The 26,633-nt window shown below is 59.0% G+C and overlaps 2 protein-coding genes across 5 annotated transcripts in view; one reads left to right on the forward strand and one right to left on the reverse strand.

The window, feature by feature from the left end:
- The window catches only part of RSPH14 (radial spoke head 14 homolog), a 73,362-nt gene that overhangs the window by 9,411 nt on the left and 37,318 nt on the right, over positions 1-26,633 (reverse strand). The window lies entirely within an intron of this gene.
- GNAZ (G protein subunit alpha z) overlaps positions 609-26,633 on the forward strand; it is a 49,190-nt gene continuing 23,165 nt past the window's right edge. The window contains exons 1-2 of one of the 3 annotated variants that reach the window (XM_033098090.1): positions 609-757; positions 22,009-23,181. In XM_033098090.1, coding sequence (XP_032953981.1) covers positions 22,459-23,181 — 723 coding nt within the window. In that variant the 5' untranslated portion in view covers positions 609-757; positions 22,009-22,458. Of the gene's footprint in view, positions 758-1,472; positions 1,614-9,099; positions 9,257-22,008; positions 23,182-26,633 lie in introns of those variants that run through there. The other 2 variants (XM_033098091.1, XM_033098092.1) reach the window with 2 other exon arrangements.

The following is a 26,633-nucleotide window of genomic DNA, read 5'->3' on the forward strand; positions in this document are numbered from 1 at the left end:
TTACCAGTATAAACCTTTCGGGTTTGCATGCACAACCCTTTCACACATTCTAGCGGAACGTAGCGACAATTCAAGGAAGCAAGTGTCACTAGCCCCACGATGCAAAACAGGCCCAGAGAGGTCAGTCGGTTGCCTAAGGGCGCAGAGCTCAAAAAAGAGCCAAGCTGGGTTCGAATTCAGGCCGGGGGAGGGGAGCGGGAGCAAGGGCCATCGCCGCTCTCAGGCTTGGTCTGGGGATCTGCGGGAGGCGATCCCGCTGGGTTGGCGCCCTAGCCTGGGTAAAACCGGGTCCTGGGGATGCAGGAGCGGGTAACGCGTGCGGGACTGCGGCGCGCGCTGAGCCACGGTGCCGCCCCTGCCCGCCACCATTGGACCGTGGACGCGTCCGTCAGCCGCTCCTGCCCAATGGGCAGCTAGCCGGCGCTTGTGGCTCGGCAACGGCGCCCGGCGCGTGGTCACCGGCGGGCTCGCGGCACCCCCGCCCGCGGTTGGCTTGGCAACGCGCTGCGCTCGCGGCTCCGCCCCCTGCCGGCGGCTGCGGCGCGGGGCGGGCGGACCCGCGGGCGGACGGCGGGCGGCGCGGGAGAGCAGGCGGAGGGAGCCAGGCCGGCCGGAGCGTGTGCGCCGCCCGCGGTCCGGTCACGTCCCCGCGCGGGCGCCGCTGCCCGCGTCGTGCGGAACGAGGGCGCCGCGGTCCGCGCTTGCCGCCCCGCCCGCCCGGAGCAGCTCTGCCGATGCACCGTGCCTCGGCCTGGAGGTAAGCGAGCACGCCCGCGCCCGCAGCGTGCGGCTGAGCCTCGGGGGGTCGGGGGCGCGGCCGGGGCGTCTACCCCACCCCCACCCGGGGCCCCGCCCGGGCCTTTGTGCTGGGGATCCGCCCGGGCTGGGGGCCCCGGGGCGCAGCGACAGGGGTGCCGGCTGGGGGTGGGGTAGCGAGGGCGGGGATGCCCGCGATGTGGGCAGGAGGTGGCCACGGGTCCAGCAGGTGCTGGGGAGGGGGCGCCGCCTGGCCGAGGAGCCAGCGGGAGAGGCGGCTGCGGGCCCGGGAGGGTGAACCGCGGCGGCTGGGGATGCCGCGCAGGGGGCCCCGACCAGCCACTGATGCGGGGTCAGGCTGGGCGACCTGCAGGAACGGCGCTGAGGCGGGGTCTCCCTCCCGGGGAAGTGGGGAGGAGGCGACCCGGGCGGTGGGAGGGCTGACGCGTGGCCTTGGCTGAAACGGAGGAGAGGGCCCCGGAGGCCTGGGCCCGAGGACGGACGGCTCGCAGTTTTCGGTCATCGCTCTTGCAGTGAGCAGGTTCCTTGGAGGCATTTAGAGCAAGAGATGAGTATCGACCCACCGCGTTTGTGATATGTTCCCGTCTCAATATTTTTTACCTTAAAAGGCGGTGGGGGTGTTTGGGGGGAGGGGTGTGAGGGCCTCGGGGCTGGGGCTCGGGATCCTGCTGGAGATCTGCGGGGGCTCTGCCTTGAGGGCGGTGCGGAGCCTCTGTGGTGGTGATGGCAGGAATCTGCCTAGGCCGAGAACTGGGGTTCTCTGTTACAAGGATGAGAAGGCAGTGCCAGACCAGGGTTCCTTGGAGTCGGCGTCTCAGGATGGAGGAACCCGCCTGGTAGGCGAAGTCACACTGGCTTGGGGAGGCAGCCCAGCCCCTGACCGGCTTTTTTCTGCCCAAGTGATTTCCTTGCCCTGGGGACTGAGTCCCGCCGCCTTGGCTCTGTCTAGAGGTGGCTCCTTGGCCAAATTCGATTAAGCAAATATTTACTGAGCTTTTGCTCCCCCAGGGCCTGTGCTGGGGTAGGAGTGAACTGGGCCTGCCCTCCAGGGACTGACTCACCACCCCACAGGGGAGCAGTGTGTCTGCTCCTATGACCCAACACTGAGTGTGGGTGCCGGGTCTCGGGGGAGACCTCAGAGAGGTGTCCTGGCTGGGGTCAGGCAGGCCTGTGGGCAAAGTGACATTTGAACTGGAGCTTGAAGGACACAGGCACAGTTGGGGTGGGCATTGAGGGCAGAGTGGGGAGAATGGGCCGAGGCACAGAGAGGGTGCTGGGGCAGTTGGGTCTGGCAAGAGCACAGGGTATGCTTCGGAAGGCATAGGAGGTGTGGCAGGAATGGAGGGCGGGGGCTTCATGGAGGCCGCGGGAGCTGTGGGAAACAGAAGGACCCCGTTGCTTGTTCGCTCTGGCTGATTCAGTGGAGCCACAGTCCCCGCCTCTGTAAAAGGGAGTGGCTGTGGGATCCAGGAGCTGGAGTGGGCCTGGGGAAGAGTTTGGAGGGCCTCAGAGGGCTCCTTGCAGCCTAGGACTGCCCTTCCAAGTACCTTGTCCCTTGGGCAAGGCCACCCGGCCCCCTTCCTAGTCAGGATGGAAGATGATGTTTAGCTACTGACTGTCCCTTTGGGGCGTGGATGTCTGAGAGCAGTAACTGTGGACGCCTGGGAGTCTCCACGCAGGGTCTGATGGCGAGGGAGGGCCTGGCCACACTTGTGCTCAGACGGAGTGGTGTGCCTTCAGCGTTCCTCAGGTTCCAGGGACAAGATGCTGGCATTTGGTTTAAAACTCTTCTAGTGTGTTCCTCTAACAAATGTTGGTTTCTGAGCTAGAAGGTGAATAAGACCTAGTCCCTCCCCTTCAAAAGGCTGTGTCACTTTCTGCCTGAAATCTTGCTTGCTTCCTCTTGCTTGCTCCTGGCGATGTTTTGCTCTCCTGAAAGAGCTGTTTGTTACTCATCTGTGTTTCTTGCCCCTCCCAGCCCCACCCCTAAACACACACCCACTTTCTCATTTTTTTTGGGTGAGGCCCAGGTTGCTGCAGTGAGAGCAGGCAGCCTGCTTGCCCTCATGGGGGTGCTTCACTCCATTCTTGTGGCCCGCCCCATTCTGGGGGGCTTGCCATGGCATTTTAGGTGGGACAGAGAATGCATTCCTCCTTCTGCCCCAGCTTTTCTGTTTTCTGGAGTCTCAGGAGGCAAAGTGCCTTGGTCTGGATCTCAGGAGCTTCTAGGGCAATTCCAGGAACTCTCAGTGACCAAGTGGACTTGGCAAGGCTGCCCAGGGCCCCTGCAGAGAGGCTGGTGGGATGGAGTGCCCGAATGGCAGGGAAGGCTGGCCTCAGACACAGGGTGTGGCCTCATCGTAGCCACATGGTTGTCTTGTGTACACACGCGATAACAGTGTGCTGCGTCTTTCTTCCCTGGACATGAGGACGAGGCAGCCGTACTGCCCCCTGCTAGCTCTCAGATGACCTAAAACACTGTGTGGCTGTAGGATGTTCTTGCTGCCAACCATGGTGGGGCTTGCAGAGACTCTGGAGGAGGCAGATTAGCACACTGCTCCCCGCCAGCCCTCAGGCAGGAGACCTGGGGTGACCAAGCCCCTCAGAGGCAGGCCTGCAAGTGCCATGGTTGGCAGGAAGGAGGATGAAGGGAAAGGGACAAGCATCGGGGCAGATGCTGTATCAGCCCCAGGCAGGAGCCCAGAATGGTGGCCTGACATAGTTCGTGCAGATTGGAGAGGGGCTGGGAGGGCCCAGCTCCCCACAGGGTAGGAAGGGGCTAGAGCAGAGCTCCAGGTGAGACATCAGAAGACCTGAGTCAAGACCCCCCAGCCTAGCCCTGTCCTCTCTGAGCCACCTGTCCTCATCTATAAACAGAGCCAAAAGTCCCTGCACAGGTCCTCCCCTCATGTTTGGCCCCTTCTACATGTCCACACTGGCAGGGGAGGTACTTCAAGGGAGTGAACGGACGGACTAACTCACTGGGACTGTCGAGCATGTAGAAGGAGACATCAGCCCTCCGTACGGAGCCGGAGGAAACAGAACCTCACACACTTTGTTCGTTCAGTCATTCATTTGGCTAATATTTACCAGCACTTGCAGAGTGCTAGGCAATGTGCCAGGCACAGGGATATGGCAAGGACCAGGACAGACACAGCGTACACTCCTGGGGCACTCGCATGAGACGGGGAGGCTTACGTGACAACTGTATAACTGAATGCTAGGTGGGATAGGCGTCGTGAAGAGAAATAAAGCAGGAGGGGGAGGAGTCTGGTGGAGGGGCCGTTGGTGCAGTGCCCTGGAAAAGCAACGGTGAGTCATGTGACTGACAGAGAAGAGCACCCGAAGAGGAGATGGCAGATGTAAAGGCACTGAGGCAGACACAGTTCAGCTGCTGGAGGCCCCACCGGGTGGTTGGAGCCCAGTAAAGGGTTGTGGGGCTGGGGGCTGTGGAGTAGGTCAGGCAGGGCTCCACAGGTACCAGTCAGCTGTGAAACCCTGGGTAGTTTTGGAAAACAGAAGAAACTCGAGCTAATTACACTTTTAAAAGACCTCTCTGGCTGATGGACACGGGCAGGGAATGGGGGGGCGGAGGCAGACCGGAAGGCCGCTGGGGGCTGTTGCAGCATTTGGGGTGAGGAGGCTACTGACCCAGTGGGGTGGGAGCAGTAGAGGTAGTGACAGACATTCGGATGGGTTATTTGAAAGAGGACCTGTCGCTGGAGAAGAGGCGAGGATAGCTCTGGAAGGTCGTAGTTGGCATTGGCAGAGAAGGAAGTCGCGGACGCATTCGTGAGAGCCAGGGAATTAGGAGTTGGGTTAGACCCTGGTAGACGTGGGCGCATGTGGCGCTCAGAGGGGCGGCGAGGCTGGAGGCGGAAACCTGGAATCCTTAGCACCAGGTGTACGGGAAGCCAGCAACCGGCCGAGATCACTTGGGGATCGAGAGTAGGTGGGACCAGAAGGGACCGGGCCAGGCCTCGGCCTCTACTGCTCAGAACGTGAGCTGAGAAAGTCATCCAGAAAAGAGAGAGAAAAGGACTGACGAGCGAGTGAGTGAGGTGGTAGCACAATCGAGATGGCCATGCGAGGGGTATGCCCAGAAGGGTGGGTCCCGTACAGCAGAGACGGCGGTGGGAATGGTGTTCGTGGGGGACTAAGTAGCGTGCGCTGGATGGGCTGGATAGTTTGTGGGGCCCTTGTTAAAAGTGATTAAGCATTTCAGTGCCGTGACAACAGAGCATTCCTTCTACCCGGCATGAGGCCCTGTGGGACTGCCGGTGTGCGTGGCCCTGGAGCTGGGTAGTGGGGGTGCCTGCAAGGACAGTGCCGCCAGCCCACCACCCCCGTCCCCTTCATTTGTCTCCCTGGAGCAGATGGACTGTGTTTGGCACTGAGGCCACTGGGGTCAGTTAGAGCCAGCCTTAGAGCCTCACCCTGGCCTCCTATAGTGTCGTTTTTTCCCCCTCTGTCCCTTGGTCCCCAGTGGCCTCTCGGGCAGGAAGTGCAGCTCGGGGGTGAAGGCCGTCAAGTCCTGTTGACAGGACCTGGGCAAGCGCAGTGGGCAGGCTCACACAACAATGGCTTCCTCGAGTTCGTCTCTTTTCCAAAGGAACCTGCTACATCACAGAGTTTTGAGTTATTTGCTTCTAAATTAAGGTATAACTCTCTTTTAGAGATGTCCCTGGAGAATCCATCAAAAAGGAGCGAGACTGTTAAAAACCACTGTGTGGTTTTACCAACAGTATCAGGCCCAGCGTTCCTTCCAGCAGTCTCTAACCAGAAACATACCTGTCCCCAAGGGCTTGTCCTGGCCATGTGGGCGGTGGTCAGAGCAGACCTTTCAGGAAGAGACCCTGCCCCACTGAACAGCGCGCACCCCCCCCAGCCCTAGGATGGAGAGCTGTCTGAGCAGGGTTCCCTGGGTGGGGTAAGGAGCTGACCCCCCCCTCAGTGAGACCTGCTTCTGTGAGTCATAGCGGTCAAGGTCACGGTGCTGGAGTGAAGGCGAGTGGATTCAATGTGCACATTTTACCCCGAGCTCAGATCTAGGTGTTCACAGAGAGGGCAACAGAATCTGCTCTGGATTACAGTGGGCAAGTACCTTGAGGGGCTGGGCAGGGGTGCAGAAACTCACTTTATCCTCCCAAAAACCAGCTCTGCCAAGAAGGGGCCTATTTTTACCTCAGTTTTCTACTCACAATTGAGACAGACGCCCTGGAGAGATGGGTGGCTTTCCCGAGTGGGTTATTGGCCCCCAGGGAGGGTGTCCAGAACCCTGAGGGATTGCTTTTCAGCAGCCGGAGTGTCCCACCTTCCTGTAGAGACCCTGCCTCTACTGGCCCAGTGATCACCAGGAAGGGTGGTGTGCCGCTGGTGCCAGCTCTTAGGGCCTGGCCCCTGTTTTGGCAGGGCTGGTGGGCTGCAGCAAGCCCTCGTCCTTTTCACTGATCCTCGCAGCTGCTCTTCTCACCAGCGGTTCTCAGACAGGGTTCACACATATACTTGGGTGTCCAGGAGAAACAGTCTCCAGACCTTCTGAGTCTCTGTTTTCATTTTGAGGTCCCTCCAGACTCTATCTAGAACAGCACCCATGTCCCCCCCACACACATATCCTGTACCCCTTCCTGCCTCTATTTTTTCCCTTTAGCACTCGTCACAGTACGACCTACCACCTGTCTTATTTGTGTTGGTTTACCATTGCTCTTTCTCTTGTGGACCTCCACGTAAGCTCTTTGAGGTCAAAACCTTTATCTGCTGTTCATCTCAGAGAAGCTGGCCCCCTAGAGCCCAGCCCTGCCCGTAGTAGGGACTCAGGAAATGGTTGTTGAATGGGGAGATGAATCCTGGAAAGCAGACAGGCCTAACATGACCTGTTGAGCCACTTAACATGGACGGCTGGGCTTCCTGGTGGCTGTAGCTCTCATATTGGAGAAGTGCTGCTCCAGTTTTACCCAGTGCTCCCGAGCGGTGGGTCTCTGGTGCTTATGTGTGGCCAGTGAGCACAAACCACCCACTGTAGACACCAGCTACTCTCAAGCCAGAGGCAGGTGAGCTGCCCATCGTCTCACACTGCCACCACTGGCCCAGGTCCCTCTCACTGGGAATCAGATGCCTTGGGCTGACATCTGGCCGCTCAGTGACTTCATAAGGCCTTGGTCAGTTGCAAGGGATCCATGTAGTCATGACATATAGAAACCATCCTAAGAAGGCAAGACATATCCTGGTAGTGGAAAAGGAACACGGTACCCACAGTGACCACATAATGGCGAGTGGCCTTTCCAGATAGCCCCTGCGCCCAAGATTAGCTCAGCAGGGCAGTTCGGTGCCAGGGAAAGAACGCTGGACAGGAAGTTGGGAGAGCTGGGTTCTAGTCCCAGCCCTGCCTGTGATGCTGACGTTGGTAAATTCTCTTCACTCTCTGGACCTTATTGTCCTCCCTCTTTAAATTGGGCTGGGTCAAGGGTATAGATAGTTTTCATTTCTTATACCACCTCTGCAGTGGCTGCCCAAAGCACAGTGTCGAGAAGGGTCCTGAGGCTGCCTTTTAGCTCAGAAGGAAAGCGGTCATGGTTGATGAGTGGTACGTGCTGTGCATACAGGAGGCAGGATTTAGACATGCTCGTCAGGGACTGGCCCACCCCCCTCACCACGCCCTTGCTCTTGCCTAGCAGTTTCAGCTCATCCTTCATTTCTCCTTACGTGTCCCTTCTTTCTGGACACCGACCCTGACCCCAAGATTAGGTAAGGACTTGCCTCCATCTTCAGTGCTGGGTTCCCCAATGGCATTCTGAATCTAACAGGCAGCTCGAGTCACTGTTAAATGTCTCTTCCTGTGGCAGCCTTTCTCTGTACCCTGAGTGAATGAATAAGCCATGTGCTGAGCCCTGCGCCAGCACAGAGAAGTCTGCCTGGTATTGGGAGACCAGATGACCACAGAAATATGCTCAACTGGTGGGGTTCCAGCTCCAAGTGTTGTAGGAGTGGAGACAGCACAGGATGATGGGGAGAGTGACCAGGAAGCCTATGGGTAGGGAAGGGTGGTGTGGAGGTGGCCAGGCCAGGACGGAGCAGTCTCCACAAGAGAGACCGTTGTCTGAGGCCATTCACCTCCTGAGGACCTGACCTGGCCTCCCCCCTCTCTCGCCTACCCATGTGTGGCACATTCTTTGTGACCCCAGCTGCCCCAGTTGTGTGAGGCCTCTGGCTTGCCCCACCTGACCCCTCTTGTTTCCTGTGACCCCGTGGAGTGACCACCAAGACCCCAGCCACCAGTCTGCCACCCAGCCCCATTGGCACGTGTGGGTTCAGTATCCCTGTCCCAGAGCTGGGCTTTCCTCCAAATGTGGTCGCCCCCCTCGCCCGCTCCGTTACCTCTGATATGCTGTGCAAACATATTTCTCGATAAAATGCTGGGAAGAAAAATAATTAGAGTGTTGCCTCCATTATCCAATTTCTGATTAATCAAACTCTCTTTGTCCTCGGCCAGAATCTATTCATTTCCCTTAAACACTGGGCCAGCGCCAGGCATCGATTTCCTCTGTGATAACACCAGGCACGCACGTACATCCCCAGCCCTGCCCCGGGGTTGCATAGCAGGGAGGAGGGCACAGGAGCCCTCCGCTGACAGGCCAGCCCTGGTGCCCCCAACACCACCCGCCTCCTTCAGGAAGCCCCATGGCCACACTGCACCCACCATCCTGCTCCAGCTCCTAGAGTCCCATGGCTGGGCTTGGCCCCTACATGGCCTCAGCCTCTGGGGGTGTTAGTTATATCTTGCTGGCTGTTCTGGGGCTTTCCAGGGGAAGGACAAGGGATGGAGGAGTGGTATGGGGTAGGTGGTGAGGACTGGGGCAGAAGGGTGAGCTGTAGGTCCAGGCTCCAGGCTGGCTAGAACTTTGGGTAATGTCCCCTCCCTGGCACGGGAAGGCTGGGGGTAGGGTGGCACTAGGGGCATGCTTTCAGTAGCAGCAAGAGAATCCCATCCCTAACAGCTTTACGAGGTGAAGGGACATCCTGGGCTGGGGGCTCAGAGGCAGGGCAGCATCAGGGTCAGCCCAGCCAGGCAGGAGGCTACCACACATCTACCGTGTCCATCTGGGGGAAAGCCGAGGGCCTTTCTAGAGGACTTCCCAGAAGTCCCGGGCTGGCCCCTCCCTGAGTTGGCCCCTCCCTCAGTACAAAGGGCTAGGTTAGATTTATTAGCACCTGCTTCCTGTCAGGTACTTACTGGCAGTGGGACACAGCAGTGACACAGAGACTGACAGTGCCTTCCCCATGGGGTGTGGGCACCACAGTAAGTACGTTATGCAGCAAGTTAGAAAGCAGCAGTGCTGGACGTAAGACATTCCAGGAGTCGTAGGACGGACAGGGAGGGCTTTCACGGAGGGGTCCTTGAGCCCGTGGAGGGAAGAACAGAGTCGCTGTCTGGACACAAAGTGTTCCGCGCAGGGGAAGCAGCCAGTGCAGAGGCCCTGAGGTGAGCGTGTTCATAAGCTCGAGGGACAGCAAGGGCACCCGTGGGGCAGGAGTGAAGAGTAGAGGGAGCATTGGGGTGGGGTTCGGATCAGAGAGGCAGGGGCCAGTCAGAGCCCTGGGACCCTGGGAAAACTTGGACGATGGCTTAGAACTGAGATGGCGCGCTGTCAGAAGGTTTGGAGCACAAGAGGAGTGCTCTGCCTTGTGTTTTTACAAGAATCTCCTGGCTGCGGAGGGGAGTACAGGCGCTGGAGGGCACCACGAGGCCTGAGAGGTCGTGTAGCATCTGGGCGCAGCCCTGATCCCAGTCGTGGGCATGGGCTCGGTTAGAACGGCAGGGGGCGGGGCAGAGGGAAGGCTGGGCACGCAGCAGACTGTGGGTGCCCCCAGGTGCCCTGTCCTGCTGGCACACTGTCCCCCAGCCGCAGTCACTGCTGCCTCCTCACAGCTGCACCCCTCGCCAGAGAACTGCCCTGGGCCCTTGGAGCCCCCTTTTCTGGAAATGCCTGGGAGGCCCTGCCCTTCCCTCCAGGTGGGGCAGACACCTTGGCTGGTTCCCTCCCACTGGGTCCCTCTCTCTTGAACTCGCTCCCTCAACCAGTCCGGTGCCCAGGAATCCCCGGCTCAGGCTCTGCTTCTCAGACAGGGTCAGAGGCTGCTGCAGGCTGGTGGCCGCCCGTCACAGACTGGAGCAGCTTCTGGTGCAGGGACCCCCGGCTACTGGCTTCAGGAGGCCCTGTGTTGCCCGATAGAGTGCACATTCCTGGGCCCTCCCTCAGACCTGGGAGTGGGCCCTTCTGCACTTGCTTTGGTCCGTACTGGCCTGGAGACAGATTCCACAGCCTGTGGGCCTGTGTGAGCTTGGGGAGCAGGCTGTAGGGAGGGGCAGGGAAGAAAAAGGCACCTCACCCTCCAGGTGAGGAGAGACAGGAAAGAAGCTGCTGGGAGGCAGGAGGGGCTGGGGAGGGCGTCCGGCACTGGTCTGGCCCCCAGAGCCCTCACAGAGACGCTCCGGCCTCTCCTCGGGGGTAGCCGGGGTGAGGGGATGGGATCACGGGATGCCGTGCTCCGAGGCAGGGGACAGGAAATTACAAGGCACCAGAGACCCAAAACGGTTAAATCAGAGCCCTCACCTAGCCCGGGTCCTGACTGACAGCATTTACCTTTACTATGGAAACCGGAGACAGCCAGGCTCTCTCTGAGGCAGCGACACCTCCATTCAGCTCTTAGTGAAGGCCCCTCCTCCCTGCACAGCAGTGTCTCCTTCCCCTTGTATGTGGAACCTTTCTGTTTTTATTTATTTATTTACTCCTGGCCCAGAGAAATCTCTGGCCTGATTTCCTCCTGAGTCAGTGTTCCTCAGGCGATGCTGTCACATCTTGTCTGGTCAGCCTTGGTGGCTGTGGACACGTGGCGGGGGCATCCAGAGCCACGGTACAGCCTGGGCCACAGGGAAAGGCCTCCCTAATCCTCTTTCACAGCACCCTAGGGCGGAGGGGCTGCCTCCCCAGGACAGAACCATCTGTTGGGGCCTGTCTGCAGCTGGGACCCTGTGCACACCCACCCTGGTCCTTCTCCCATCCACTCTGACTCTGCTCCAAAATAAGCAGGGAGCGAGGACGGGGCAAAGAAAGGCAGCTGCGTTTAAGGGGAGACCTGCTGTGAGGGTGCCTGGGTAAGCTAACCCATGGCCAGTGCCCTGGTATTGGTGGAGTGGCTGCAGAGAAGCCACACATATTCAGGGGTCCCCAGGCCCAAGTCAGTAGCTTCTCACATATGCACAATGCTACTATTTTTTCTGACATTTGCAGAAGCTGTCATGATACATGAAATGCAGAGTTATTTACAAACCTTGCAGAAACCTGGGTACTCAGAAACCTTACCCCGTCCCCAGCGCTCGCTGGATGGATGGACACCCCCTTCTCTCAGTAGAGCCCACTGGCTGTGACCGCTTCTAGCCCAACGTTCAGGGCAACCTGTGCTGCCAACTTCGGCACCCAGCCCTTTAGTCAGTGGTGTGTGTCCCAAACCTGTGTATGTCAGTTATACCTGTCACTGTGATTATGTCCTTAAATATCATAAACTGATGACATGCATGTAGAAAGGGCTTCCATGGAAATTCAGTGGGTACTCTGGAAAGCCTCAGTGCAAGCTGTGGCTAGGTTAGTGTGGGCAAGACAACTGGAATATTGGGGGCAGGAAAGCCGCGGCAGCCTAGGATTCGGGACCTGGTTACCTTGCCACTTCACACCCTGTGAAAAAGTCACCTGGCCATCGCACCTGGGGTGCTGTGATTTCAGCAGGAATAGTGACAGTAGCTCCAGCAAGAGAGCCTGTGTTCGGAGAAAATATCTTGGCCCACTCCACAAATTGACAAATGCCTGTATGTTTATCTGTTTCAGGTTAAAACAAAATGTTTAAAGTAGGTGTTATCATTTCTTATGACTTCCTGTTGAAAGTCACTTTTCAGTACGCCAGCCAGCCAGCAGTTCCAACTTTGATGGCAGCTTTTGATCATTTCTTGGTCTTAGAAATTTATCTGTAATCATGGTAGAATCTGCAGGGTTTGTTTGTTTGTTTGTTTAACATTAGAATGGGGAGGGTTGGGTCCCTGTCTGTGAAAAGGTTGTAAAGCCTGCTGCAAAATGAGTGCCCAGGAGTGCCCAGCCTAAAAGCCCCTACCTCAGGACCACCTGAGGGGCAACTTGCAGGGAAGTGTGGGGTTTCCCAACATGGGGGCACCTGGGGGGAGGCCTAAGGACCAGGAGAGCTGGTTTCCTCCCAGCTGGGGCTGACTGGGCCCTCAGCCCGCGTGCACTGGGGGTGCAGAGCCTACACTTCCCACCCCCAGGCTGCTGTCTTATTTTCAGCAGGATGTGGAGTGGTCAGGATTGTGTGTTGGGTGGGCATGAGCCAGCTGGAAGGGGAGAGGGCAGGCAGGCCTGCCGGGGTGGTGGGAGGGAGCGGAGGGGCGCAGGAGGAGGGCGCGGGAGGGCCTAGCCACTCCGTGAGAACGTGAGAACGGGAAGATGAGAAGAGGGACAGGGAGTGGTCCATGGGTCAGTGGAAGCCTCCGGGCCGGGGAGGTCTGGTGTGGACTGCATGGGTCCTGTGCCGCAGGCCTTGGCGGGGTCATGTGAGGTAATGCACTCGGAAGGGAGGCTGGGGAAACCGTGGAGCTGCGCACCGATGTTTTTTGGTGCTCGTCCATCTGCTCTGCACACCTTTAACAGAGACTGGCTTAGAGAAGTAAGCTGGTGACCAGGAAGGGAGAGTGGAAAGTAAGGCCAACCTCGAGCAGGAAGCCAGACGGATTGCGGGCACAGTGAGGGTGGTCAGGGCAGGCACCTGCAGGGGAGCACGTGGCCCAGAGCCAAGCCAGGGCTGGTCCATGCGCATCCCGCTGGACCTTCCCAGGGTAAAGTCCGGTTCCACTGCCCAGACAGCTACGCACAACACTTGTCTCAAGGTCACACAGGGCCCGGTGGCAAGTCTAAATGAGTCCCCTGAGGCTCTGAGGGGGCTGTCGGGTGCAGAAGCTGCCAGGGGCCCTCACAGGGTAGGAGGCTGTCACCTGGCCTCAAAGGGGACGTTTTTTAGGCCTGGTGGGAAGGGCAGGGCGCTATGGGCGTGGAGTGTGGGGAGACACAGCCAGCGAGGTGGGCACGTAAGTTCTGTGGACTTCACGAGAAGGAAGGAGGGGTTGTGAAGGCCACCTCTCCCCAGAGGCGCCTCCTGTCTCTGTCCACATCCATTGTTTCTGGCCTCGAGGCAAGAAGGGATTTTTATCTCCTCAGGAAGATGTGCCGTTAGTCCAAAAATATGTGTCGTTGTATTAAAAACTATCAGAGCATTTGGGATGGACCGAGCTGGATTCTATCACCTGTGATGTTGGCTGCGCCCACAAGCCGTAAGTGTGAGGGAAGTGTGGCACCTCAGCCTCACTCCCTGGCCTTAGGTTGGTGGGCTTTCTGGGGACTCGTGTGCCCAGCATCTGCCCCGAGGAGGGGCAGCAGATCCACCTGGATCCTGGGCACAGGTTGATGGCACCCCTCACCAGTGGAACTTCCATGGGAGAAAGTGGTGTCTCAAGGGGAACAGTTTATGCCCTCTGGCCCCTGGGAGGTTCCTGCCAGGCAGCCATCCCTGAGCGGCAGCCCACGGAGTCCTGGGAGAGACACTGCTGGGTGAACCTGTTCTGAGCCGGGCCCAGGACAGGCAGGGTCTCGCATGGCCGAGCCCTGGGGCAGCGCCCCGCTCACGCATCTCTGCCCCACCTGCCTCCTGCCCCTACCCCGGCCCCCTCCTCACTCCTGAGTGACTTGTCATTGTGTCCCCTCCAGTATCACTTCCTGGACGTTCCCCTCAGTCTTCTGGTCACCTCCTGCCACGTGCGTCTACTCCCTCCCTCTTTTCCATGGCACTGCTCCTTGTCAAAAATGTCCTCAGTGATTTATTTGCTCACCCATGTCCCCAACCAGATGATCAGCTCTTTGATGCACAAACTCAGCTTGTTCCACTTTGGGTCCCCTGAGCCCAGCGCAGAGCCTGCACCTGGGGCTCAAGTCCCGGAGGTCAGGGTGCTGAGCACACAGGGCCCAGCGGGGGCTTGATTGATTGGTGGGTGGGATTGAGGGCGGAGGGCCTCAGCCTGGGGCGGGTACCGCTGCATCTCGTAGCAGGTAATTTAGTGCTGAGAGAAGCAGCGGAGGGAGCCCTGATGAACAGGCCAGTGGACCTGGGCAGAGGAGGGCTGACAGGAGGTTAAGGGTGGGCACTTTCCTAAGATGAGAGGTGGCCTCTGGCCTGAGTGAGGACAGGGCTGTGGCGCTGACACCACAGTCCAGAAGCCCCCAACCCAGGCCCACTGCCTCCACCCCAGGGGTCCCAGCTGAGAGGGCCTCTGGGCCCAGGTTCCCTGTGTGCCGCTCTGCACTCCCGGGGGCTGGGCAGCCACTAGACCATGTGAGGTGACCTGAGGCCACCTCTGAGAACAACACCAACCCTCCCCAGGAGGCAGGTAATCCTTTTTTATTTCTTCCTCAATCCTTTCCTTGGAGGAGAAAATCCCAGTTTGGTGCCACTGGGGCTCTCACTCCCTCCGGCGGGTGCTAATCCCAGTTGTTCAACAGCCAGTGGCCTCGCAGGCCGGCCCCTTCTGCAGGTGGTGGTCTCTGGCCAGCAGCCAACGTTTCCCTCACGCTAGCTGAGATTTTAAATTACTTCTGTCTATACTGAATGACTTTGGCTTTCCACTTAAAGTAGGAATATGACATCATTTCTGAAGTATACCTGTTTAAGCAAGTCAATTTAAAGAAAAATGTCAAGTAACAGCGGGGACCAGGTTAGGCCGCCGTGGCCGGCACTGGGCACACTAGGGGGTCAGGGTCTGGTGGAAACTGATCCCTGCAGACCCCCAGCCTGGCAGCCCTGAGCAAGTCGCCCCCTCTCCTCAAACCTTAGTTTCTACATCAGTGAGGTCGTGCCCTTCTCCTGTCTGTGAAGCCGATGTGAGATGACACGCGTGTGCGAGGACAGGCATGAGCATAGCTATGGGTGGACCCATGCAAGATGGAGGCGCAGGCTGTCCCCTTGGCCATGACGGTGGCAGCACCTTCCTCCCTCCTGGTGGCCCCAGCGGCCAGAGGAAGCATGTCATAGCCCTCTCCGGGTCCCCACCATTCCCAGCTTCCCTGGAGCACCCTCCCGAGGCCCAGCCTGCAGCTGTCCCTGGTGGTCCGAGAACATGTAGATACAGCTCCATGAAGAGACTGGCAGGGCCCTGGACTGTGACCAGACAATTAGGGTGACACGTACAGACAAGGCCAATGGCACACTGCTTTAAGGCACCAGCTGTCCACGTACAGCAGCTTTGAGCACTGGCAACACGTGCCCCCTTGCAGCCGCAGCCTGCGTTCAGGCAGGGTAAAGGTGCAGAGTTGAAATGGGAGGGAAGTTAGAACCGGTGGAAGAACCAGGCCGGCCAAAGGACATCGGCTTATCAGAGACCACAGAGGAGCTGCTGCCACCTTGCAAGCCACTGTGGGTCCAGGCCGGGCTCTGGGAGACCTACTGAGGAGTATGGGCAGGGACCACGGTGCACGAGGCAGGCAGGAAAGGGCATGAACCCTGGATTGCAGTGCGCCAGGCGTGCAAGGGTAGTGGAAACAGTGCTTTATCAAGAGGGGAGGAAAACTGATAATCAGTGAGGCCAGACAGACAGGCTTTTCCGGACCTTTAGTTTCTAAAATAGAGCCACGGGGGGTCTGATGAAGAGACCGAGGTTCTGAAGAGCAGGGTAGGGACCCACTCTTTAGAAGAAGAACGTGGAAACAATGTGGGTGGATCCCGTCCGGGGAGGCCTGGAGGAGCCCCTCTGACCTATAAGCCAAGGTGGCCACGAAGCCAGCAGCAGAGGGGTGTGGACCCCACCATGTGTCTGCTCCTGCCAGTCCCTGCAAACCCTGAGACATGGGCCTGCTGGGACTCGAGGCAGGGACTTCTCTGCTTTGCCTGAGGAAGGCCTGAGGTCACAGTCGCCCAGGCCGGGACCCACCGCCTCCTTCTCTAGGTCACCACAGAGCAGCTGCTGGGTGCCAAGGTGGATCTGGCAGGTGGAAAGGCTGCTGTGGCCAGCGCAGTAGGTGTCTGAACAAGCAGGGCGGGGTGGAAAGCAGGGGGACAGTAGTGCTGAGTCACAGCCCCACCCAGGAAGGCAGAGGCTCTGCCTCCAATGGGGACCAAAGTGAGGCAACTCCGGGGAGGTGGACCTCAGACACAACCGGTCTGAGGCGGCAGGCAGAGGGCGTGCACGGGGTATGTGGTCTCACTCGGCTTTGCTGGCCCTGTGACCTGCGCTGTCCTAGGCCTCTGGCGTCCTCCTCCCACCCCCCCGCACTGCTGGCCATCTGAGTGGCCTCTGCTTGGACCTCAGACATGCCTCTCTGTCCAGTCTGGGTGCCGGTCTGTCTCCTCAGTGGGACCAAACTACCTGCCGAGGGGGGAGGGGTCTCACCCCCTCCCTAGCTCACCCCTTTCCGGGCTCAGTGTTGAGTGAGCTTTCCTTGGAGCAAGGAGGGAGTCTGGAGAGTGAGGAGCTGGGCTTGTCTCCCTGTCCCTCAGAGCAAGTGGGAGCCTGGTCCGGAGGGAGCCCCAGCCTCCAGGTCCAGGCTTTCTCCAGCCCAGTAAGCTGCTAAGCCGTTTCTCTCCTTGAAGACCCTCTGGCTTAGCCCGGCTTGGGCAGCAACACCGTGGGTGACCTTGGCCCTGGGCTCCCTTCCCAGTGGGGGCGGGCCCAGAAGGGTCTATTCCGAGAGCAGTGTGGGGGGAGGGGCTGGTGCTCCACAGCCTTGCTCTTACCTGCTCTGCCCTGGTTCCTAACTTGGCTGTGAGTGAGGGAGACAGTGGCCATGGGTGTGACATGGCTGGAGCTCTGTGCCAGGCTGTGGGGACATGCCTGGGAAGAGCGGTGCCCTGGCATGCTGGGTGTCCAGGGTGCAGAGTGCCAGAGGTAGCAGCACCATCCACCACCACCTGTCCCCACCCTGGCTCAGGGCTGTCACCTGACATCTATGACATGGACACAGACTTGAGAGAGGTATCTGCGGGGAGGGGGCGCTGTGACACGGGGCAGGCCAGGCCTTTGAGCTGGAAGCAGGGTCGGGGTAGGGGAGGGTCAGTCTTGGGGATAGTCGGTCCATGTATCTGGCCTTGAGACTGGAAATGGAGCAGCTTTCAGCCAAGGAGTCCGAGTGGGCCCTGGGTTTGGACGTCACACCCTGGCAGCCTTTAGCGCACAGGCGAGTGGGGAGGTGATTCAAGGAGGCCCATGAGAGGCCTTGATGGAGTTTGTCAAGAGCCACCCACTATTAAAGGAGCTAGTGTCCCATGGCTGCTGGGGAGCCCCAGCTGGAGCCCACACATCTATACTGAGCCCGCCATGAGCACACCTGTCACTTCCTCCCAGTGTCCCCTCTCCACGAACAGCTCCACTTCCAGTGCTGGCCAGACCCGGGGTGCTCTGAACCCGACCATCATTCCATCACCAGGCGCTGTCCATTTACAGCCCCTGCCGCTGCCCTCATGCCGGGATAGCTGTGTGCAGGAGCCGTCCTGGTCTAGGGATGCTGTTCATACACAGGGCAGATCGCTCACTCCTTGCTCAAACCTTGGCTTGCTCAGAGAAAAAGCCAGAGCCCTTACAGTGATCTCCTGCTGTCAGCCCCTCACTCTGAGCACCAGCCACCATCTATTGTCCCTTACACTGGCCAGGCACATTCCCGCCGCGGGGCCTTTGGACTGGCAGGCCCACTTCCCTGACCACCTGCTCATGATCATCTCGCCCCCGTCACCTTTTGGGAGGCTGGCCCACCTTTGCAGACCTGCAGCCTTCACCCGCCGACCCTACTCTGAGCTCAGAGCCTTCCCCCACCACTGTTCCTGCCACCTTCGGTCCGACTCCCACCCCCTTGCCTGCATAAACTCGGGCATGGGTCCTCGCCTTTGGTCAGCAGTACCCCCGCCTGCCCCAGATGCCTGGCTCCAAGCCCCGGCCTAGTGAGTAGCTGGGTGCTGGGGAGCCTCACTGCTCCTGGCCTCTCTCTGGAGCCCCTCCCTCCTGTGCATGTGCACTCAGCTCCTGGCACACAGACACACGTGTGCACCTGTGTACTCACATGTATGCTGTCCTACACACACGCACAGGTCTGCACACATGCAACCACACACACACACGTCACCATCACAGACACGCGCCCGACGGTGGGCCCCTGCTGGTCGGCCCAGCTCCTCTCACCTGGTGCGTCTCCTCCGTCCAGCCACTCTGACCTTCCGTCAGCTCGCTAGTCACACTCTGCTTCATCTCCCCCCCACTCAGGGCCTCTGCATACGCTCCCCTTCTGGCTGCTACTCCTGTTGTTCCTCAGTAATTTCCAGACAGGCTCAGCAGTGGGATCCTGGGTGTCGGGCCCTGGAGACCCGTGAGCAGTTATGGGCCATCCAGCCTTTTGTTTCTGGGCTGACGGGTAGTCCTTGGAGGTCCAGTTAAAAGTGACACTGGCAGGCTCATGTAGAAGCAGGGAAACCAAGCCTCAGAGCAGGTGGGACTGTTCTGAGGTCCCATTTGGAACTCGGTCCAGACTCCCGTTCACAGGCCTTCACCCCCCATGCCCAGGCATAGCCCTGTCACCCCACCCCAACACTGCTGAGCCCCACCGAACTGCAGGGAGAACTCTGTGTGGGGCCTTCAGTTTGTTGGTTCTGGCGATCTGAAGGACGCGGGTGCGTCCAGCCGAGGGGCCCACCTCAGATATGACTGTCGGTAGCGGCCCCGTACAGAGGGCAGACAGCGTGGCCGGACAAATACGGCCACTGCCCGGCCACAGTCTCCCTTTCACTCCCAAGTTGCCCTCTGGCTACTAGTCCAGACCTCGTGGCTGGCCCTAGGCTGCTGTCCTGATTCTCAGAAGTCCAGCCCGTGGGCCCTGAGGTCGTGGAGCACATACTTCCTAAAGCACAAGTCACAGCTCCTCAGGGCGGCTCCAAACCCAAGGCGGGTGGGCGAGGTTTGCCCCCCACGAGACTCCGCATGGGGCCGTCCACAGGCTGGAAGGGGGAACAGTGTGGGCCCAGAGCAGCCCTCTGCTGGTGAGTAAAGCCAGGATTGGTCATGGACCTGCTGCGTGCTCCCACACCACGTGACCTTCCTTTCCCTTTTTTTTTTTTTTGGTAGTTTACCAACAAGGCTTTCTTTTTGGTGGTAAAATACACATAAAATGTACCATTTTAACCATTTTTTAAGTGTACAGTTCAGTGGTATTAAATACGTTCATAATGTGCAGCCATCACCACCATCCATCTCTAGAACTTTTCCATCCTCCCAAACTGAAACTCTGTCCCCATTAGACAACAGCTCTCCACCCGCCTCCCGTGACCCCTGGCACTCACCATTCTACTTCTGCCTCTATGAATTTGATAAGTCTAGGGAATCATACATTATTTGTCCTTTTGTGACTGGCATATTTCACTTGGCATAATGTCCTAAGGTGCATCCAGGTGTGTGTGGCATGTGTCAGAATTTCCTTACATTTTAGAGCTGAGTATTATTCCTTTGTACGGATGGACTACAGTTTGCTTAACCGTTCATCTGTCAGTGGACTGTTGTTTCCTTCCGCATGTGAACTACTGTGAATAATGCTACTGTGAACATAAGTGGACAGAACCCTTCAAGACCCTGATTTCAGTTTCTTCAGGTGTATACCTAGCAGTGGAATTTCTGGATCATATGGTGGTCCTATTTTTAATTTTTTGAGGACTCTCCATACTGTTGTCCATAGCTATTGTACCATTTTACCTTCCCACCAACAATACACAAGGGTTCTGACTTCTCCACATCCTCACCAGTGCTTGTTACTTTGTGTGTGTGGTTTTTTTTAATAGCAGCCATCCATATAGGTGTGAGCTGGTATCTTGTTGTGGTTTTGATTTGCATTGCCCTATGGTCAGTGATGTTGAACATCTTTTCATGTGCTTATTGGCCATTTATTTGTACATCTTTGGAGAAATGTCTAAGTTCTTTGCCCAGTTTTCAATCAGGTTTTTTTGTTGAGTTTTAGGAGTTTTCTATATATTTTAGATATTAACCCCTTATCGGATATGACTTGCAAATATTTTCTCCCAATTTGTGAGGTGCTTTTTTACCCTGTTGATACTATCTTTTGATGCACAAAATAGTTTAATTTTCACAAAGTCCAATTTGTCAGTTTTTTCTTTCGTTGCCTGTACCTTTGGTATCATATCCAAGAAATCATTGCCAAATCTAATGTCATGAAGCTTTTGCCCTATGCTTGCTTCTAAGAGTTTTATAGTTTTTAAGTCTTTGATCAGTGTTAAGTTAATTTTTGTATAGGGTGTAATGTAAAGGCCTCACCACTTTTAAGGAAATCCCAGCCTGGTGGAAAGGACCAGTGAAAGGAAGGACATGGTAGAGAGGCGCAGGTAGCGGGAAGGGGACAGGGTGCCCACTGGTGGGGGTGGCAGCTGTGTGTGAGCTGGCCTGTGAAGAACAGGCAGAGTTCCAGTACAGGAGCGAGACGAGAGGCGCTGCTGGAGGGAGCAGCCCAGGGTGCCCGATTGGCCCTCCAGAGAACAGCCTGTGGCCTCCTGGGTTCCCTGAGGGAGGGATTTGGGTTTGAGAAGGACCTGGGGCAGGGCAATCATGTGTGGTCCTCTGAGGAAGCGGCCAACATCTCTGTCTGTTCAAGTGTAGCTCTGCATGGAGGCAGGAGACAGCCCTCATGACCCCAGGCCATGTCACTTGCCTGGGCTAGACCATGTTCCAAGAGTGGGGCTCTGGATGGAGCGGGACACCCTGGGCAGCTGGCTGAGGGCTTTGGACTCCTGTCTCTACCCAGGGGGCTGCCAGGTCATCAGCAGGGAACAGGGAGCCGCCCTGGGGCCTTGCCTGACCCACTCATGGTCCAGGGTGGAGAGAGGCACTCTCAGGTACCACAAGAGACAGGGTCTTCCTTTTCAATGCTGGAATACTTGTTTGTGAACTTTTCTTGTGACAAAAGTCATTGAAGGAAATACAGGCAATATGGGAACATGCAAAGAAGAAAAAAAACTTGTGTGTTCCACAGCGCGGAACTCAGTGCTGCCTGGGGAACGACGTCACAGACCTCTGCTTGCACAGTACATGCATGCACATGTGTGAGCGTGTGTGCTGCATGTATTATGTACATGTCCTGCAACATGTGCTCCACAGCACCCCCTGTGCCCAGGCTGGGGGGCATCGTGGAACTGCCCTTCTAAGCATAATTTCCAACCTCCTTGGCTGACCATCTGTTTACTCACCACTCCCTCAGCATAGCTGTGTCCAGCGCATTTCCTAGCATGCTCCTTGTCCATAGCTGCCTGGCCGCTGGGCTGCTGTACTGCCCTGGACTCTGATTCCCAATGCTTTGCGCTGCTCTGGCCTGTCCCGCTTCCCATACCTGGCCACGGCCCTATGCTCCCCCCCCCCCAGCCTCTGTTCCCCCCACTGGGCCTGCCCCGCCTAAGCCTCCTTCTACCTCACCCACCAGGAGGGAATCCGCCCTGCCCACCAGAGAGCCCCAGCCCCAGGCTGCTGTCCAGCCCCTGGTCTCCCAGCCTGAGACCTCTACGTCGCTCTGCTCCCTGCCTGTCAGCTCTCGTAGGGCTGACCAGCCTCCTCCTGGTGAATGTCCTGCCCCGGGAGAGAGCAGGGGTGACCCAGTTCTTGGAAGAGGTGATAAGAGTTGAGGGTACCCAGTTGTCCCACCATAAACCAGGGAGAGGCCAAACCCTATCGATGCCGCAGCACATGTGGGTGCAGTCCCACCCACTGCAGGGGAGGGCGCAGGGTGGCATCACAGCAGATCCACCATGTTGAATCCTAACCAGACGGGGAGACTGAGGTTCATGAAGGGTGAGGTCGCCGGGTCCATTAGTGAGGGAGGGTGGCGGGGCCTGGGCTTGCTCCCCCCACTTTGAAGACCCTGAGGCCAAGGTCATGGTGTAGCCCTAGGTGCTCTTTCCTCAAGTACCCAGCTGCAGGAGGGGTGCGGGGTGCGGTGGCCAGTGTGTGTGTCTGCTCTAGTTTGGGCACCAACTCCCTGGAGCTCCTTGGAGGGGAGGGGGCTGGAGTCATTGTTCCCCAGGCAGCTTCCTGCCATCCAGAAGGCTCTCTTTCCCACAGTGGGAGGAGGCTCACGCTGTTCTCTGTGTTGGCAGGTGAAGGGCGGATGCCCGAGGCAGGGGGGCCGCAGGGAGCACCCGCGGCAGCGGCACTGGCGGCAGGCCTTCCAGCCGCACTTAGCAGCATCGCCACAGCAACCGGGGACCAGACGGCAGCAGCCAGGGCAGAGGCGAGTGGGCAGAGGCGAGTGGACGACTTCCCACCATCAGGAGGACAGGGAATGACTGCTGCGAATCAGGCCAGGCCGCAGCCCGGGGAGGGGGAGTGTCGCTAGAGGGAGGGCCCGGCCACCTCCCGCAGCAGGAGCGCCATGCCGGCTGCAGAAGAGGCGCCGGGGCAGGGGCTGCAGTGGGGCCCGGCCTCGCCCCGCCACCCACACTGAGTGCCCGAGGGCACACCACCCGCACCTCAGCGTCCCCACTCCCTCAGCGCGGAGGGAGAGGCGCCCGTCCTGTGCTCCCGTCTGGGCCCGCCGCCGCCGGACCATGGGATGCCGGCAAAGCTCAGAGGAGAAAGAGGCAGCGCGGCGGTCCCGGCGAATCGACCGCCACCTGCGCTCGGAGAGCCAGCGGCAGCGCCGAGAGATCAAGCTGCTCCTGCTGGGCACCAGCAACTCGGGCAAGAGCACCATCGTGAAGCAGATGAAGATTATCCACAGCGGCGGCTTCAACCTGGAGGCCTGTAAGGAGTACAAGCCCCTCATCATCTACAACGCCATCGACTCGCTCACCCGCATCATCCGCGCCCTGGCCGCGCTCAAGATCGACTTCCACAACCCGGACCGCGCCTATGATGCCGTGCAGCTCTTCGCGCTCACGGGCCCGGCCGAGAGCAAGGGCGAGATCACGCCCGAGCTGCTGGGTGTGATGCGGCGGCTGTGGGCCGACCCCGGGGCGCAGGCGTGCTTCGGCCGCTCCAGCGAGTACCATCTGGAGGACAACGCCGCCTACTACCTGAACGACCTGGAGCGCATCGCCGCGCCCGACTACATCCCCACCGTGGAGGACATCCTGCGCTCCCGGGACATGACCACGGGCATCGTGGAGAACAAGTTCACCTTCAAGGAGCTCACTTTCAAGATGGTGGACGTGGGTGGGCAGAGGTCGGAGCGCAAGAAGTGGATCCACTGCTTCGAGGGCGTCACTGCCATCATCTTCTGTGTGGAGCTTAGCGGCTACGACCTGAAGCTCTACGAGGACAACCAGACGGTGAGTGGCCAGGCTTTTCCTCTGCTTGTTCCTGCCACTGCTGGTCCCTGGGAAGCAGATGGGCTTCTGGGTGTGTTGCAGGGCCAGGCCGGAGAGGCTCCATCAGGGTGTGTCTCGGAGCAGAGTGTGGAGCGTGGCGGGTTCCATAGGTACCACAGGACCTCAGGGTCGCTTCTGCTGTCAGGACATCTGCCCCAGGGGGCAGCTTTTGGTCGGCACCCCAGCTTGGGAGGCCCTCCTCTGACCTCGGTGCCCTGACAGGATTCCAACACCGTCCAAGTGACCACCACACCCCAGGGCTCCACTGGGAAGGGGTGCCTCCTTGGCTCCAGCTGCCCTCACCCAGCTGCAGACAGCACTGCCCTCGAGACACTTGAAGGCCCCAGGTGCCCAGGCAGCCCCCACCTCAGTGATGGGAGTGAGAACTCGGAGTGCGCAGGGGAGGCTGACTGCTGAGCAGGGCCCGCCCGTTGACAAACAAGCGCATGTTGCTTGGAGCCCTCGGCCTCCTGGGGGTCAGGGAAGACTTGCTGGGGAGGAGACAGGGGGCTTCGCTACCAGTGAAGCTGGGTGCCGTCCGGGGCGTGGAGGCAACACTGGAAGCCGGGAGGGCGGTTGGTGGCCCTGCAGGACAAGACAGGACGAGGCGTAGGCCAGGTATCCAGTTGTTGCTCCAGGCGGCAGCTCAGTAAACACGAAGCTCCTACGAATCCTCGGCACCGTGATAGCAACCGGGTTAAGAACGGTTTCTGAGATTTAATCCCCAGGAGTTGGGCGGGTGTGCGATTCTCTCAGGCCCCCTGCCCAGGCTGAGAACCACTGGTGCAGGGGCAGAGGTGGGTGCAGTGCACAGAGGTGCTGAGGGGCAACCTGGGCCCAGTGCTGAGCGGTGGGAGCATGAGGGGAGCTACCGGGCAGCCGGACAGCCAGGCCTCTCGTAAAGTCAGGTGGGTACCGTGCCACAGTCCCAACTGAAGGCCCAGTGCACAAGGTGCCACATCTCCCTGGGCTCCCAGGAGTGGTGGTGGTGGAGGCCACGCAGCCAGGCAAGGGATGGGCTTGGCCGGGGTCCCCTGCAGCAGAGGTTTTTGTGCCAGACAGGAGCACTGAGCAAAGACTCGGAATCTGCCCTTAAGAGGCTTTTGACTCTGGGTGGGAGACCTGGAAACAAACTGGGTCCACAAGGAGCTGTACGTGGTGTGGGGCTGGGGGTGGCAGGGGCTGGGGGTGGCAGGGGCTTGGGGAGGTCGCGGCTGGCAGGCACCGCGGGGGAGGGGTGCTGATACTCATGGGTGGGCCACCACGCTGGGAAACGGGTCAGCCTTTGGGGTCCAGGAGCAGCGCGGTGGCAAGGAAGGGGCTATTTCTGCACCTGGCCTTTTTAAGGCAGGCAGTGGCTTTATTTTGGGGGCTTCAGCCAGGGAGTCCTAACTGAGCCTGTGGCCCCGAGGAAGTATGTGGATGGCTGTAAGCTGTGGCCACTGTGCCGGCACCTGAGCACTTCTTCTGGAGAGAGAGAGGGTCTGTAGCTTTCATCAGGTTTACAGAGAGGCCCTGCCTCTTGGAGAAGGGCAAGCAGCTATAGGCGGCCATGGAGATAGGAGGCAGGGTTCGCTTCCCCTCTGTGCATCTGGGGCTCTCCCCAGAGCCGTGCCCAGGTGGCGATGGTGTCCCCTGTGGGAGTGGCCTGGGCCAAGGCCATTTATCCATGAGGGCAGGCCCTCCTTGCTCCCAGCGCTGTGTGGTCTTGTGGTTCCAGCCACTCTTTTCTTCTGCCTTGCCCCCACTGTGGCGCCATGTATGGTTCTAGGCAGAGGACATCCCAGCAGATGAGCAAGGTCAGGTTCCTTGTTGAGGTTTACAGCGGGCAGAGGGCTTGAGGCTGACCAGCCTGTGAGGCTGTGAGGCAAAGGAAGGTTCCCATGCGAGACCCTGGGACAGTGGCAGGGCAGCCACACAGGCTCCGCAGTCAGCTCTCCAGGCTTCTGCCTGTTGCTGCTATGTCCCAAGGCTGGGAATAGCCTGTGCTCTGAGGCCTTCCGGGGGCCTAAATCTCTGGCTGCCTCCTTTGTCATCTCCAGGGCCAGTGTGGCAAATTCCCTCAGTGCCGGGTTGGTCTCCCAGACCATCTATTGGCAGGTTCTGCCCACCAATCCTGTATCCACAGGTGTGCCAGGACACGAGAGGCAGGGTGCCTGGGCGCTGAGTTGGTCCCATGTTTCCTGGAGGGATTTGGCTTTCATCTCTGCTCCCTGAACCTATCAATGAGGAGGTGGCCCAAGTGTCCTCAAAGATGGGACCCAGGCCAGGTCTTCTGCCCGAGGCGCTCCTGGTTCCGCCAGGCCCATCCCCGCCTCCTCACGCCTCTTCCTCTCTCTGCTCTGGCCTTCATGGGTTTCTTTCACTTCCATGTGCTCTGCTCTCTCCAGCCTTAAGCGCGTGACCACCCTGCCCATTGTCCCCCTGCCCCCTGCCTCTGTCGTCCAGGTCTCATCTCAGGTGTCACCTCCTTGAGAGGCCTTCCCTCACCTCGGTCCAGTGCCTACACACCCCTCCATTGCAGTCCTTCATTATAGGGTGGGGTCCTGGCTCATGTGAGTGAGTAGCCCCCATGGGGGGCCTCACATCTCTAGCCTTCTCCTGGCCCTGGCCCTGTGGGGGGCCACAGCGGGAAGCCCTGGGTGGGAAAGTGGCCTAGCTGTGGGGTTCTCTATGAGGCAGCCAAGCTCTGGTGACATTCAGGGCATTTTATAAAGAGAGAGGCTGGCAGCCAGGCCGGCCCCCCCCCACCCCCACTACCACCCTGGTCTCAGCAGGCCTGGGGAGGTGGTTGTTCACCAGAAAAGGAAATTCTCGATGAGAAACTCAAGGGAGCGAGGCTGGAAATTCACTGGATTCCAAATGGTTCTGACCTTTCATGCTCTACCAACAATATCTCAGGATGGAAAACAAACAGGCTGCTGAGGAAAGACAATATCCTCCGCGATTCCTCCTGCCGGCTGGCCAAGGAGGTGGGCTGGCCGCCCAGGGAAGAGCCAGGCCAGGCAGCGAGGAGAGCCAGCCTCTCCCGGCGCCTTCAGGCAGCTCCTGTCAGTGCCTGTGACTGGCGTCCTTCATGCCCCTGCCCTCCTCCCGCCTGCTGCCATGGATTGGGATGGGGCTGCCACCCCTGCTGTCTCCGTTCGGAGGGCCCAGGACTGCTCTCTGGGCCCTGGCGAAGACGAGGCAGCCAGGAACAGGCCATGCTGATTTTTGCAGAAACCGAAGGAGCCTGGGGGCCCGGAGCCAGGCTCTGGACGCAGTTCCTCAGGGCTCTCCTGCCCCCCCAGCTGCAAGGCCTTGTCTTCCCGACAGAGGGTTGGCAGAGCCCCCCGCCCCCACTCCTAGCAGAGGAGCCACAGCCCCCCGCCCGCCCGCTGGCATTTGCGTCAGCACGTTGCCATGGGTAACGT

Source organism: Rhinolophus ferrumequinum, chromosome 25 (assembly GCF_004115265.2).
Source record: "Rhinolophus ferrumequinum isolate MPI-CBG mRhiFer1 chromosome 25, mRhiFer1_v1.p, whole genome shotgun sequence".
NCBI classification, from domain to species: Eukaryota; Metazoa; Chordata; class Mammalia; order Chiroptera; family Rhinolophidae; genus Rhinolophus; species Rhinolophus ferrumequinum.